The 16682-nt window shown below is 38.4% G+C and overlaps 1 protein-coding gene across 3 annotated transcripts in view; it reads right to left on the bottom strand.

The window, feature by feature from the left end:
• LOC122664506 (CWF19-like protein 2) overlaps positions 1–16682 on the bottom strand; it is a 54561-nt gene that overhangs the window by 16558 nt on the left and 21321 nt on the right. For all 3 annotated transcript variants that reach the window (XM_043860359.1, XM_043860353.1, XM_043860364.1), the window contains exons 6-9: positions 15357–15560; positions 14697–15275; positions 13874–13953; positions 13245–13587 (exon numbers count right to left, since the gene is read on the bottom strand). In XM_043860359.1, coding sequence (XP_043716294.1) covers positions 13245–13587; positions 13874–13953; positions 14697–15275; positions 15357–15560 — 1206 coding nt within the window. The remainder of the gene's footprint in view (positions 1–13244; positions 13588–13873; positions 13954–14696; positions 15276–15356; positions 15561–16682) is intronic.

Raw genomic sequence — 16682 nt, 5'->3', positions numbered from 1 at the left:
TCAAAGGAAGATATGAAGGAAATTGAGAGAGAACCAGTAAAAAGAAAATGAGTCTGAAGCTGAAGATAAAGCTGAAGTGATCACAGTGAACTGTGATGGTAAAGAAGAAGTAGTTCGGCTAGGTCCAAATAGGTGATTTTTGTCAAATTAGGGTTAGGGTTTGATGGTAGGGTTTGGTCTAGGCAGCAGGTAGGAGTCTTCCAGTGAAGGATATGTTAACCGTTAACAAACCAGTGACTGTTTATAGGCTCGGCAGCGAGGTTTTGTGGTTAGGGTTAGGGTTTTGGGAAGGAGGGTTGAGTGAAGTTCTAGGGTTAGAGTTGTCAGTTAGGACAGCAACTTGGATCGAGTTTCCTATACAGGGAGGGGAGTATTCGATCCAAATATGGATAATTTCCTACGGTTAGAATGGGCTAGACTGTGAATGAATTGTGGAGGAGGGTTTAGAGAAGGAGGGGATTCTAGAGTTTGGTTGTTTAGAGGATTAGAAGAAGAATGCTAGGGTTAGGGATGATTCAAACTTACTGTTGTTGAAGAAGTACTTGGGCAGCAGCTTGTCTGATTGAGGTTCCTTAAAAAAAAATCAGAACTTGAATGTAGAACAGAAATGGAGATGCTAAAATTAACCAAACAAACCACCCGGGCTTCCCACCGCAAAGTGTCGATCGGATGAAACACCGGTTCCTTCAGCCTTGATCAAACACAAGACAAATCTTCAATGGAGAAGAAGAGAAGAGCAGCAAAAAAATTTTCATTAATCAAAATCCGTGTCAAATGCTTCCCCCCCCCCCCCCTACAACCCTATATAAAAAAACTCAAAAATAGACTCTTACACTAAAAAGGAAAGGCCTAACCCAATCATTAACTTTTTAGGAAACCTAAACTGACTAGGAAACTGAAATACTGAAAGAAATAGACTCAAAACATGGATGGACTTATAGAATCATAATCCAGCCCAACTTACAAAACAACTACATAGTCACATGACCACTTAACCAAGTCACATGACCACTAATTACATAAAAATAAACTAAGGAATTAAAACAGCTAATCCCGTATGCAACCCTATTACCCATACTTTAGGTCCATTAAACTAAAGTGACCAATTACATTGGAAACCCATGGGATCAAAGGCCCAACATGTATATAACTCAAACCTAGACTTATTCCTAAACAAAGAAGCCCTTTGGTGATAAATCTACATCAGAGATAGTACTTGAAGCTTCAAAGACGGAAGGTCAACAAGTAGAAGATCTGCTGAATAGGTCTACATTGAAGAAATCAAAGTAGACAAAGCTGAAATAGTGGAAGATGAGGTAGTGGTCAAGAACATTCCACAAAAAATCGTTGACACTCATGATGTTGTTCTTGAAGAGGTAGAGTTTGTGTCTCAAGACTTCGATGAAAAGGTTACCACAGTTGAGGATTGCATTGTAGAGGTTGATGAAGACGCAATTAAAGCAGTGAAGATGAGTTCATGATTAAGGAAGACTTTGAGTACACTCTTTAATGTAGAAGAAGTTCAACTAAGAACCACTCTACAGTAGGATCGTTATATAACATAGTTATCAAGGCGTCGCCATGGCAAGGTTCGAAAACTCAGGTCTCGGTGCCAACTCGGACCCTTGAAAAACCGAGTCGAGTCGAGATCTCGCCGAGTTGGTGCACTTTTTTTTTTCTCGACTCGAAACCTCATCTCGGTGGGTTTTAGACCTATTTTGGATCTGAAACTTGGTATTCAGCCTATTTTAGGCCATTTAAACAAATGGCACTATCAGATTTTGCAAAAACAAAGTCCAAATAGGAGTTTCAGGTAGTGGGAAAGCAGGACAGACACTTACTTATGCTAGAAACCAGGACAGACACACTTATTTATGCCTAATATCATTTAAGTAAACGCTTTTGTATTTGGATTTCAGTTTTGGAATTTGATTTACTTAAGATATTATTCATAAATAAGCAAATACCCCCTATTCGAATCCAATAAAAATAGTTAAAAAATAAAATTCCAAAAGGAAAAAAAGTCAACCCCCTAGTTCAAGAACAAAAACTGGATTTTTTGCGGTAGGTGCAATTTTCAACTTTCTAATGCTGGGGTTTTTCTCAAATCAAAAAATTCCATAAATCTTAATATGGTAAAACATTGCTAAAAATCAAAAGTGCGGTAAAATATTCAATTGTTTTGATGTCCAAAAATATTTTTTAATTCAGAGCGATTTTGACAGCATTCGCGCACACCGAATTAAGTTTGACCGGTACATAACTCCTTCAATACAATTTTTGTTCTTGAACTGGGGGATTGACTTTTTTTCCTTTTGGAATTTGATTTTTTAACTACTTTTATTGGATTCAAATAGGGGGGTATTTGCTTATTTATGAATAATATCTTAAGTAAATGAAATACAAATACAAAAAAATTTACTTAAATGATATTAGGCATAAAGCATAAATAAGTGTCTGTCTTGTCTGTCTTGGTTCCTGGCATAGATAGGTATCTGTATACCAAGAATTTCCAGCAAGATCTCGAGATCTGGCACTCATATAAAGGACCTAGATGGGCATTTTCCTATGTCAAACCGAGATCTCGACCGAGATCCGTGATCTCAGCGAGATATTGTACTTTTGTGACTCGACCCCCATCTCGGCTCGGATTTTCGTAATACCAAGAAACTCGACGAGATCTCGCGAGTTCTCGAACTATGCGCCATGGTGGGTGCCTTGCCGCCATGACGATGTCGCCTTGAATTTTGACCGTCTAAAATGCCATGATCGCCTTCCCGACTTGATAACTATGTTATATAACCATATCAGTAGGTTACTGCAGCAATTCCAGCAACAGATACTGACTATATAAGGGAGAAAATTGACCGGAAAAAAAAAATTCACCAAATTAGTAACTCAACTTCTCCGATGGGACCATATTTGGGTCGAGGGTAGGTAGAGTGGAATTGAAGCAGCCTTCAAAATCTCAGCCAAGGATCTGGGAATCCAGGGGGTTGAAGATTGCTGCAATAGGGCACCAACTAGAAGGACCTCTAGGTTGTGTTTTGAATCTGCAGTCTGAACTTTATGGAATAAGCTTCAATGGTTCAACCAATTGCTTCAGCAGTATAGAACAGTACTTCGGATCTCCTCAGAAACATGATTGTTGCAAAACAATAAAATAGTAACAAAGGATTGTAGGGGAAGAAGAAGGGAGAGAAGGATAGAAGGAGGGAGTTGGGGATAGATGGCTATCTCAGCCTTGGTCCTCTCACCCACAGCTATCTCAGTTGTTGAAACAAAGATCTCTCAGATCTCAAGCAAGCAAACTGCAACTTCATTGATTAAAACTGTTAAATATTACAACTGACGGCCCCTTTATACAGATTGACCAGGCTTCTAAAAAAATAGAACCCTAAAATTTAGAAACTTACAACCAAAAAGGAAAGAACACAAAATTAGAAAGTACTCAAAATAGGAAAGTACTTGCCTAATTTAGACTTACTAAAACAAAGACTTACTAAAAACTATCCTGCTTGCTGAGGAAATAAAAATAGAAGCAAATCAGCCTTCTAGAAGCTGTAGCTGATCTACCCTCCTTGTTGTTGACTTGGTTTCTAAATAAGACAAAATAGGGGACAGATTTGGTCTTCAACTTGGGTATTCTAGAAGGATTCCCACCAAGGCAATATAGCTGTGACACTATTCACGTGAACAGTAACTCTTGAAACAATAACTTTGTTTTGAATTTGATTTTGGTCCTTCTCTTCTTCATGCTTCGATCTACATCACTCATCCTGTAGCTGTCACCACCCTGAATGTATTCTTACAATTGGAGAATTTATTAGGTTTGTAATTCCACCTTACCACTTTGAAGAGAAAACTCCCAGGGTTGAAGACATTATTCCTAACATCCCTAAGCCACCAGAGTTTTGTTCGGGAATAGTCAAAGTTGCTACTCCATTGTTGTTTCCTCCTCGTGACTGCAAAATTCGAGGTCGAATTTTTTAAAGCTGGGGAGAATTGATGCAGATAGATCACCTAAATAGACTTATTTTAGTAAAAATGGGCTTTAGATTGGGGTAAGTATGTGTTGGGTCTTTGATCCCATGCGTTTTGATTGTAATGAGCCACTCTAATGCGTTTTAGTTGAATGCTTGAGTAGGATTCTATAAGTCCAGTATTGTTTTGAGTCTGCTTCCTTTATTATTTCACTTTCCTACGCAATATAGGTTACCTTATTAGTTAAGGATTGGGTTAAGCCTTTCTTTTTTAGTGTAGGAGTCTATGTTTTAGTCTTCTATATAAGTTTGTAAGGGGGGGCTAGCATTGTAGACGAATTTTGATGAATAAAAAGGCTATTGTTGCTCTCCTTCTCCATTGTTGAAGAATCTTGTGTTTGATCAAGAAACCCTTTGTGTTTGATCAAGGAAGAATTGATGTAGATCAAAGCATGAAGAAGAGAAGGAACAAAATCAAATTCAAAACAAAGTTACTGTTCATGTAAATAGTACCCGATGGACTATCATGTGGTACAGTTCACGTGAACAGTCTCACAGCCGTATTGCCTTGGTGGGAATCCTTCTAGAAGATCCAAGTTGAAGACCAAATCTGTCCCCTATTTTGTCTTATTTAGAAACCAAGTCAGCAGCAAGGAGAGGAGTTCAGCTAAAGCTTCTAGAAGGCTGATTTGCTTCTATTTTTATTTCCTATGTAGATTGTTCAACAAGCAAGAAAGTTAGTTTTTAGTATGTCTTTGTTTTAGTAAGTTGAAGTTAGGCAAGTAATTTCGGATTGTGTTCTTTCCTTTTTGGTTGTTAAGTTTTTAAATTTCAACTTTCTATTTTTTTAGAAGCCTAGCAAATCTATATAAAGGGGCCACCAGTTGTAATATTTAACAGTTTTAATCAATGAAGTTGCAGTTTGCATGCTTGAGATCTGAGAGAGATTTTATTTCAACAGCTGAGATAGCCATCTATCCCCAACCCCCTCCCTTCTATCCCTTCTTCTTCCCCTTCTCTATTTTTCTGTTTTGTTCTTACTTTCTACTATATTGTGCTGTGAGTTAATCTTCATTTACAATAAAATCGAAGCTTCATTGTTGATGTTGCTTAGAAGATCTATAAACTGGAAAATACTACTAAATTGTTCATCATTCAACTAGAGATCATTGTTGCTGGAACCTACTGTTGATCGATCATCGATCGTACTGTAGAATAGTTCTTAGTTGAACCTATATTATTTGATATCAGAGCCTATCACTTCCTAGTTGGGTTGATGTTAATACTAAGAAGATGAAGACAAAAGTTCCTTACTTTGCTGGACCAAGTGATCTATTCCCATTATTTGATTGGTTAGATTCTCTGGAGGAATATTTTGACTGGTACAACCCAACAGAGGAGCAGAAGCTTAGGTTTGTTTACTCCTAATTAACCGGTTATGATATAAAATGGTGGAAACTCCATGAAGAGAAACTCAAAGCTAGAAGATGTGAACCTAACACTTGGGAAGAGATGAAGTACGAGTTGAAGAACAAGTACCTACCGGAATATATGCAAAGAAACAAGATTACCACCAAAAATCATATACACTTGAAGAGAGCATGAAGCAACTAATAGACTGAATTGCCACTTTCGAGCAAACGTTTAAAGCCACATTTTGGACTTCACCACCCTCCACCTCCAATGGATGCTACCATGGCAGTCGTTGAAGTTTTGAAGATGGAAGAGCAACAAGAGAAGAAACCTCCAATCAGTGAACCAGAACATGAAGTTGATGATAATGTTGAAGACGTTCCAGAAATTTCAATCTTAAAGGAATAGTCAGTCCTTGATGTTTCAAATGTCCGGCTTACATTGAAGAAGTTGAAACAAGCAAAATTAAGGTAATGAACGATGTGGAACTTGGCACAACAATTGATGAGGTGGTTGAAGAAACCATTGAGGAGAACGTGAATGACAAGGAAGAACTTTAAGAGCTCGAGTTTGAAGCAGAGAAGGTTGAAAACACGTTCATGGACGACCCAATGAACATGACTGATGATATCAAAGTTGATCACATAGAGTTCGTGATCCCACCTTAATTTTTTGAAGAGAAAGCTCCCCGTCTCGAAGATTACATTCCAAACACCTGTGAGCTGTCGGAGTACTGTTTTGGGCTCAAACTGGATGTGCACCATACCAAACTCATCCCTAAATTCTACAAAATCGAGAACAAGTTTCTTTTAAGTGGGGGAGAATTGATGTAGATCGAAGCATGAAGAGAAGGGCCAAAATCAAATTCAAAACAAAGTTACCATTTACGTGGTATGTTCACTTGAACAGTGTCACAGCCATATTGCCTTGGTGGGAATCCTTCTAGAAGACCCAAGTTGAAGACCAAATATGTCCCATATTTTGTCTTATTCAGAAACAAAGTCAGCAGCAAGGAGGGGAGATCAGCGACCGCTTCTAGAAGGCAGATTTGCTTCTATTTTTTTATTTCCTATGTTGATTGCTCAACTAGCAAGCAAATAAGTTTTTAGTAAGTCTTTGTTTTAGCAAGTAGTTTCCTATTTTGAGAACTTTCAAATTTTGTGTTCTTTCTTTTTTGGCTGTAAGTTTATAAATTTCAACTTTCTATTTTTTTAGAAGCTTGGCCAATCTATATAAAGGGGCCATCAATTGTAATATTAAACAGTTTTAATCCAATGAATTGCAGTTTGCTTGCTTGAAATCTGAGAGAGATCTTTGTTTCAATAGCTGAGATAGCTGTGGGTGAGAGGTCCAAGGCTGAGATAGTCATCTATCCCCAACTCCCTCCCCTTCTATCCTTATATCTCTTCTTTTTCCCCTTCTCTATTTTTCTGTTTTGTTCTTACTTTCTATCATATTATGCTGTGAGTTCATCTTCATCTAAGATACAATCGAAGCTTCATTGTTGCTGCTGGTTAGAAGATCTATAAAGTGGAAAATACTACTGAATTGTTTATCATTCAACTAGAGATTATTGTTGCTGGAACCTACTGTTGGCCTATCATAGATCCTACTGTAGAGTGGTTCTTAGTTGAACTGACTTCTACATTGAGAAGGGATTGGTGTCTGATCCAATCGACACCTTGCCGTGTGAAGTCCGGGTGGATCTATCTTGTGTTCTTGCTCTCCTACTACTGCTGCTTGTTAGTTTCCTATCCATATATTCAGATCACAGCCATTATCAAGTAAGTTAATTCCTAATTTTCTGCAACTAGAACCCTAGATTCTAGTCATTCATATACAAGGATTTTTTTGAGATTAAACACCAGCCACCAGATTTTAGATTTGAATCACATGTTCACGAACCCAAATGATGAACTCGATTCAAATTTGACCTAATTCTGACCATTGGATCTGAAGATATTTCAAATTTCCTATTCTACCTCAAAGAGCTACTGTTTAAGCCATCCCATATCTGAATTCCATGGTTAAATAATGTTTTACCCCTATCCTATTGTTACTAGGATTACCCCCTATTTTCTTATTTAACCAATGGATTAATCTCAAGTTTTGAGCAAACATTCTGCCCCTTGCTTCTTTAACTCAATTTGAATATTACTATATTGTAACTGTCTAATTTTCGGTATATAAAGTCTCCTAATCTGAACTATTTCTTTGATTAAAAGATTTTTTTTGGGCTACTGTTTTGATCCTTCAAATACAGTACTATATTATATATGGTGGGTATACAATCTGGACCATTCCCTAGACATCCAAATGTAGGAATTGTCACATCACCCATCTATGTGGCACAACTACGTGAACCATCAAGGCAATTCTTTCTTTAACAGCCATTGAGGAAAACTTATACCAAACAAAAATATAAATAAAACAATGAATCAAAAGTTTAACAAATAAAAAAATTTAACTGATATACAAGCCTCAACAATTCTATGAGGAAGGCTAAGTAGAATAGATTAGAAATTAAGAACAGCACAAAGAGGAGATGTTGAAATTTGTCCAAATGATGAGTGATATTTGCAAAGTTTAAAGTATAGGTATCGGGTAACGTATCGGTATCGGGTAACGTATCGGTCGGTGATTTTAAGAGATGTATTGTATCAGAGATACATAACGAACACTACAGATACGCATAAAAATGGTCAAGATACACATGGGAATACACTTTTGGAACAAAATATATATATATAAGCAATATATAACAAGTATCACACATAAATTAAACACTAAAATGGAGAATAATGTATAACCAAACAAGTGCATTAAATTGAAATTGTTATAAAAAAATCAGGTTTCTTACATGTTATAATTGTTTATAGCCATGAAAAGTATTGGATGATGTGAAGGATGATATTGTAGCACTCCTTGATTCGTTTTTTGGTCCAAAAGTGTGAAAAACCAAGATTAAATGCAAGATTTTAGACTCTTGTTTGAGATTTTTCCTTCATTTTTCTGTTAGAATAAAAGTTGTATCAAGTCTGTGAGTAAAAAGGGCTTTTTTATGGAATGTATCAATGGTATCGATATGTATCAAAATGTATTGAGACGAATCGGCCGATACGTATTAAACCACCCACATAACCCTTTACCAGACATATTGATGATATTGATATGTATCGGTCGTATCATATCGTATTGGTCTTTATCGGCCGATACATTTAGGTACAATCTGAGACAGTCTATTTTTATTTTTATTTTTTAAAAAAAAGAGATGTATTGGTATGTATCGTATCAGTACCGACCGATACCGATACGTGTCGGCCGATACGATTCGATACATACCGATACTTTAAACCATGGATATTTGTAGCTTTCAAAGGAATTCATTGACCAAAGACTAAGACACGAAACAATAAACCAATGCATCACTTTGGCTTCATAAGAAAAAAACCCACCAAGTCCATAGGCTTTTCCGGGTAGTGGTCTCACACATAGTTCTAAAACTCGTCTAGACTCGGTGAGATCTTGGCGAGTTTCTCGGTTTTCTGAGAAACCGAGATGAGATGGCATACGGTACATAAAAGTGCAATATCTCACCGAGATCTCGGCGATATCTCGGGTTGACCCATGGAAATGACCCTTCTACTATGTATTTACTTACCTAACTCGACATATCTCGGCGAGATCTCGGGTTGACCCATGGAAATGACCCATCTACTGTGTATTTACTTACCTAACTCGACAGAACTCTTATATGCTTGTTGTGGAGCACTATATGCAACATTACGGCAACACTATGTCATGGGAAGACTATGTGACACTAGCGGGGACTGAATACTTGATCCAAAGTCATTTTATGTGATGATAGTTGTACCACTGTTAAACAGTTTGATGTATCACTTTAACATTTCTAATTCTTATTTAAGTTGTTAAGCTATTAATTGAATGTTTTGCTTGCTTTCTATTACTAAACTATGTATAGAGTAGGGTATTTTAGTACGTCATTGCCTACCAACCTATGGTCCGAATTGAAACTCATATTTGGACTTTGTTTTGGCAAAATCTGATAGTGCCATTGTGTTTAAATGGCCTAAAATAGGCTGAATACCAAGTTTCAGACCCAAACTAAGCCTAAAACCCACCGAGTTGAGGCTTCAAGTCGGGGAAAAAAAAAAAAAAAATACCAACTCGGCGAGATCTCGACTCGACTCGGTTTTTCCAAGGGCCGAGTTGGTACCAAGACCCGAGTTTTAGTACCTTGGTCTCACAAGACAATTAGATGGGAAAAACCATATTGGGTATGCTGTAAAGCAATATATGGATCAGTTTGTGAGTGTGTGTACAGGCAGTCCTACTTCGATCAAAATTGGCTTACTTGAAATACTCCATGCTCTGATCCTTCTAGGCCTTTTCCTAAATAAATTCCAACATCTAAAATGATGACATTAACTCAAAAAAGCAAGAACTTTGATTCATCATCTAGTTTTAGGTTCAGAGAGAAACTACAGTCCCTATTGAAAAACCACTACAAGCCATTCATTTTTGGTGCATTTGTTTGAAACACTTAATGGGCTTCAGACTCATAAAGACACCTCAAAAATATCTTTTGTGCACTTCCTTTCTCCCCTTTCCTTATCACCATTGGGCGCTCTTGTTGAATAAAACAGTGAAGATGAAAGACCTGCTTTTCATTCCTCATGTCACACCTCTTAAGGCACCCTCTTGAAGAAGAAACACTAAATTCATATATCTTTAAGTTGTGAGCATCCAAGATCAGAACAAGCTTGCCATCTTGAATGAGCTGGAGCGCTGCCATCTTGATGCAGATACATAACCAAATGAGGTTTATTTTTTAGGGGAATAAGTCTATGGTTAGGTTATATACATGTTGGGCCTTTGGTCCCATGGGTTTTCAATGTAATAGGTCAGTTTTATGGACCTCAAGTAGGGGTACATAGGTTGCATACGGGATTGACTCTATACTTAATCTATTCATGTTTTAGTGTTCTAAATTGAACCGGTCCAAAGCTAGTTTGAAACGGTGGTTCAATTTAAGTGACTTAAGTCACCTTTTTTATTTTATTGTCCACAGCTCCCACGAATTAGTCAAGGGAGGCGATATTAGAGTTAGCTGGCTAGGAGTATTTACACTCCTAGGCTACATAGCAATTGGGCCATTGGCTACTATAAATAAAGGAATTCGGTGGAGAGGCTGAACTTTGAAAAATCTCTCTCTTTTGAGCTGTTGTTCTGCAACTTGTTCTTCATTGCTGAAGATTGTCTTGTGTGTGGTCAAGACTGCTGGGATTGGTGTTTGATCCAATCAACACCTTACGGTGTGAAGCCCGGGTGGTTCTTTTGAAGCTCTCCTTCAAGTTGCTTGAAGATTTCTTTGAAGTTCTAGTTAAAGACACAATTTTTATTCAAATTTCATCCTCAAACAAGCTGCTGCCAAGAGTAATCTGCAACTATAGTAAGTTTGAGACATCCCCATTCCCATCCTTCTTCTAACCCTCTACAACCCCATGATGCGATTCTCACAAATGGGCTTATTTCTTTAGAAATAAGTCTAGGGTGTTATATGTATGTGGGCCTTTGATCCCATGGGTTTTCATGTAAAGGCCACTTTATGGGCCTAAAAGAGAGGTACATAGGTTGCATACGGATTAGCCCAATATTTAGTCTTTTATGTTTTTAATTGAACCTTTAAATTGGTTGCATCTAATTGGTTCAATTGGTCTAATTTAAGTGAAGTGGTCCTATTGGCTAAGAGGTTCTTATATCCTATTGGCTAGTAGGGAATCTTCTTTATTTTAAGTAGTTTAAGTTGTTTTTAAGTCATTAGGACTCTATTTTGAGTCTATTTTAGTTTCCTAGTCAGTTTAAGTTACCTAATAGGTTAGGAATTGGGTTAGGGCTTTCCTTTTAGAGTAAAAGTCTATTTTTGAGTCTTTTATATAAGGTTGTAAGGGGCAAAGCCTTGAACACGAATTTGATTAATGAAAAGCTTTTTGTTTGCTGTCATAGCTGCTGCCCGCTTCGTTGAGTGTGCATCCTTGTGGTTCTATCAAGGTGGAAAGGGACTGGTGGAATCCGGTTGACTCCTTATGCCGTGACGGCTGGGAGGATCTTTCTTCGAAGGTGGCTTCATCCTTCAACCATTCAAACTGCTGTTAGAGGATTAGAGAGTGAGTTTGAATTTATTATTTTCTGTTTATCCCTTCTACCCTTCCCCAATCAATTCCTTTTCTCTTCTCGTCCTATTTTCATAAACCCTAGAAGACTCTAAACTCGATTCAGATCTGCTCCTCCATTGGAATCTGATCAGATTTGGACCATAACTTCCCCTCATCACCATCTCCACTCGACCCTAGCTGCTGCCCATTCTGTCCATCCAAACCCTAAGATCCCTCTTCTCCATTGACCCTAAAAACCCTAATTTTCTGCTGGGACACATTCAGCCATCGAAACCTTCCATATTGCAACCGAATCTTCCCCCTAGCCCCTCTAACAGTCGACCTTAACCCCTGCCCCTAAATCCTACTTTAAACCATAATTTTAGTTGTTTACCTTATTTACAAAACCCGAACCTAACCCTAATTTCTGCAGGAAATTAAAACTTATTCAAATCCAGATATTTTTATACCATAATGACCCTCTAAACCTGCAGATTAAAACCCTATAAACCCCATTCCCAAATTCCCATCCTAAACCCTAATTTTGCCCTAAAACAGCCCCTAATCAGCCTTAAACAGCAGGCTTACCCTAAGCTTGGTTCTACTTGGTTCCTAGTGGGATTAATTCCTATTCTAGGACTACATTACCCCAACCCTAGCTATCCCCCTTTTTTAATTTTCACTTTTACTACACCAACCATCGAACCAGACCTGTCTACTCATCCACGAAAACCCCAAATTCAGACCACATACTCCTCCACCATCAAGCTCCACTAGATCCTAAGCCCAGCCCCATCTCCCATAAAAACCCTAACATCCCACCTTCTCAAATCAAAACCAAAACCCTAATTTTTGCCCAGCCCAAACCAACTGTCAGAACAGTCTACAAATCTGACCGATTATCCCTCATACCCTCCTAAGAAAACCATTCAAGTTTGGTTAACTTCTGTCCAGCCAAACCCTAGAAATCCATCTTTTCCTCTTTTCCAAGACCCGAAACCCTAAACCTAAGTTGCTGCCTATTCAAGTTTACACACTTCCATCCATCAAAACATCTCGGGAACTTCACTGATAGACTCCCCTACCTCAACTTAACATAACCCACACATCAAACCCTAATCCTAATTTCACCAAAAACCCTATTTTTGACCTACCTGAATTAATGTTCATAGCAGATCCTTGTTTACTGGCTTTTGGGTGGTCTCCTACCAATCTAGGACTACATTACATCTTATCCACTGAACTAGCTAGAAGCATCATTTCGGGTCGAAGCATTAAAAGAAAAGGACAGGGAAATGCAGCGGCATCGCTTTTTCCCAGTCAAGTAAGTACCCTTTACAGCTCTTTAAGTGCAGTACAGTCACCAGCATTAGCTCTGGTTTGAGAATAAGGTGGGATCTCTGGATGTAGCGGCTGGTGAATCACTGATCAAAGAGAGAGCAGCCACCAGGTTTAATGATTTGGTGTGATTCACAGACATAGTGGTTTCGTATGACTAGTAAATGGTAACCTTGGGTCTTAGGAACCTGTCTTTACTCTTTAGTGAGTGGCCAATGTGGCTCTAAACCAGATACATTGCTTGAAAAGTTGCATAAATTCCTCTCAGTATGTTATTCAGCAAACATGGAAATATAACGGAAAAAAAAGGATAGGAAAAGTATAATGCACTAACCAGCATGGGTAAAATGCAGCAATGGCCTTGCACAACAGTCTGCCAGGGTGGTAGCATCAAGTATGTGAAATTTGCTATTGAAACGATAAGATGCTTTGGCCTTGTTGGATTCTCAAAACAAAATTGGCAGCGCTCTTGCTGAGTCAAGATCCGCTTTGAAATACTATTCTCCTCTCCTCTCTTTTGTTTTTGCTTTCGTCTAGGACCGTCATCAAAGTCATATTCATCATCTGCCTGACCAGACATGCTGAATTTTTTGTTCTGCACTATTTTTTGAGCCAAATGCATATCAGCATCCTCTTCTTTTTTCTTCTTCTTAAGAGAAACATCCCTCAAAAAACACCTGTAATCAGATGAAATAAATTCAGTATCAGTTCAGAGTACCAAATCTTTTTCTTTTTTTTTTTTTTGGGGGGGGGGGGAGATAAATTGAGGAAAACATGTGACCAAAACAAATGCAAAGGAAAAGGAATATTTGAATTTGGGCAGGAATGGGAAGAGCCAGAGATACGAATACAAAATGTACAGTAAACAATTTACAGTTCCACAAAAATAATTATGCTTATAAACAATGGAATATAAGAGGCAGAACCTATTGTTTACTTTAAAATGTTAGAATACAAATCTACCTTCTTGAAGTTTCCTCAGCTCCCTGGCTAACAAATCTCTCTCCACTATCCTGCTTCCCCTTCAGGTTCTCTGCTTCTTTCTGCAGAATTGAAGAAACATTGCAATCAAGCTGAAAGACTTAAGTTGTGACTCTCAGCAACTAACAATTCAATCCTCTACAATCTATCTGTGCATTTGTGTTCCCTACGGTCATACATATGTCAAACTTAAGGCTCTTTCCCCCCCCCCCCACCAAATACACAAACACTAGAAATCATGGTTTGCCACCAAAACATTCAAATCCAGAACAAGGCATGCACTTTGTCCAAGAACATGCAGGTGCTGAAAAGAAGTTGAAGTTTAGGCTGTATGCCTGTATGCATCGTGTGAACCCATTTCCAGAGACACAAAATGAAAGTGGACAAAGTAACTGCCTCTAGGATCCAAGTCAAAAGCTCTTTGCAAAAAATATTTATGCCAAAATGTTGCAAGTGCTCAATCAAGAATATGCTGTTTCAGGTAAACTCCAATAAAGAAGTCTTTGGTAACAGCCACAAGTTTATTCTGAGACTTCCGTGACCAGATAATTTCCACATTTGGCTCCCACTGTCCTAAGCTCATTGTAAGCTACTATCTGAATAATCTTTCCTTAAAAATAGACAAGCATATTTCAATGTAATTCCTGAGTCAACTTAAAGTTACAATTGCATCATGGGCCATACCAATTTACTCACAACACTTTCTAGAATTTAATAAGGATTATCTCAACGATAGTACTCGGAGTAAAAAGTACCAAAACTTACGAACACTATGCAAAGTAAGAGTGTAAGTCTCATCTCTCACCATAAGTCTCTCGGCTTCTTCATTCTTTCCTTTCATACGAAGTTGCAACGCCTTGGCTGCCAACTGATTTACACTCAATCCTTGTATAACAACAGGACTATCTTCACTAGGTTTGTCGATCTTAGATGAAACCACTACTGAATCCGTATGTTTATCCCTATCATAATTTGCATGAGACGAACCCAGTGAACCATCATCTTTGTTCTGGTGATGAGCAAAATCAAGAATAAAATTTCCATCATTTGCAAACTTATTTAGGCTAGATGCCACAGCAGAGATGAGTCCAGCATCCTCGGTAGACATCTTTTGACCCTTCCCCTTCCTCCAAGATAAGGAATCATGAACTTTTGGCTCCCTCATCTCAGGATGCCGGAGAGATACATCCTTTAAATACTCTCGGCTGTCTCCAGGTAACTTTTCTGGATTTTTGCTTTGGTCATCTACCACAGTTTTATGTTTTTCTGCTACCCCTCTCCTCCTATCTTTTATGGCACACAAATGAGCACGAGAAGGAGCAGCTGCACGAGATGCCACAGAAACAGCCAGTTGACCAAGAGAGCCCCAGCGTTCTTCAACAACCTGGAAAAATCACATGCATAATCATCAAATGTAAATAAGCCAGAGTATTGCAGCTGTGCAACGAAAGGTGAGTAAATGTACCTCCTCAAGCTTGCGTCCTTCCCTAGATGCTTGCTCTTTTGCACGCTTCAACGCTTTCAGTCGCCAGCTGGCTCCACCATCTCCAACAACTGAAGAAGATAAAAGCCGGTCCCCACCAATATTTGTCCCATTTCCTTCTTCTGGGTAACCACTTCCATTGTCTTTCAGATATGGATTCAGTTCTCTAGGATTGGGTTTCTTCACCTGCCAACCCACAAATGAATGATATGCAACCAACAAAAAATCCATATAAAGTAAGCAAAACAGTCTAGAAAACAAGGCATCAGCGTTACATATTCTAAAAAATTGCAAAATTACAACCAAATCCCAATGGAATATCCTAAGCATGAACTGGCAGCAGTAGTCTTGCTTTTAGCTACTCGGGCCAGGGTTAATCCAAACCCAACCTGACCTCTCAAGTCTTGACTGAATTTTTCTAGTCTTTGAGAGTTGGGTTGAGCTTCAACTGATCCCAAGAGTCAAAGTTCACTTGACTTGGGCTCATGAGGACTCAAACAAAATAATAATGTGCTTGGTTCAACAATTTGAACATAAAAGATAAGTCCACATGAGTAAAGAATTGATTTTGAGTCTTTCAATACTGATTATTGCATACTTTTAGCTTAGAAGAAAAACTAAATCATGTTGGGCTCAGGTATGGTACCTAATTTTGACACGGATAGGGTGGGTCGGTGATGAATTGAGTGTTAAGCTCTTAGGACTGCACTTGAAACGGGCCCAACTTCACATAATGGCATTGCACCCTTCTTAATCAAAATCATCCAATGTTGATGGTCTCTTCTGTATTTCTGTACCAAAAAGCATACACTTATATATGCTGCAGCAGTTAAATGCATGACATGCATTCCTTATCTTCAAAGAGTCAGAAATTGAAGGAGCAGCCAAACATATGGATCTTGAGTTCTTGGCTTTACAAAACACATAGTAATACTTTCCCTCTCGTAATGTAGTCCTAGATTGGTTGGAGACCAACTACGAGCCAGTAAACCAGGATCTGATATGAACTGGTGATCCGATTAGGTCAAAATAGGGTTTTAGGTCAAAATTAGGGTTAGGGTTTGAGGTGTTGGTTATGCTAAACAGGGGTAGGGGAGTCTATCAGTGAAGGTCCTGAGATGTTTTGATGGGCGAAAGTGTGTAAACTTGAATGGGCAGCAAGTTAGGGTTAGGGTTTCGGATTTTGGAAAAGAGGAAAAGATGGATTTCTAGGGTTTGACTGGACAGAAGTTAACCGAACTGGTATGGTTTTCTTAGGAGGGTATGAGAGATAATCGGTCAGATTTGTAGACTGTTCTGACAGTTGGT

This window comes from Telopea speciosissima, chromosome 1 (genome assembly GCF_018873765.1).
Source record: "Telopea speciosissima isolate NSW1024214 ecotype Mountain lineage chromosome 1, Tspe_v1, whole genome shotgun sequence".
NCBI lineage: Eukaryota > Viridiplantae > Streptophyta > Magnoliopsida > Proteales > Proteaceae > Telopea > Telopea speciosissima.
Note: the sequence above shows the minus strand (reverse complement) of the source record. Positions and strands in the feature narration are given on the sequence as shown.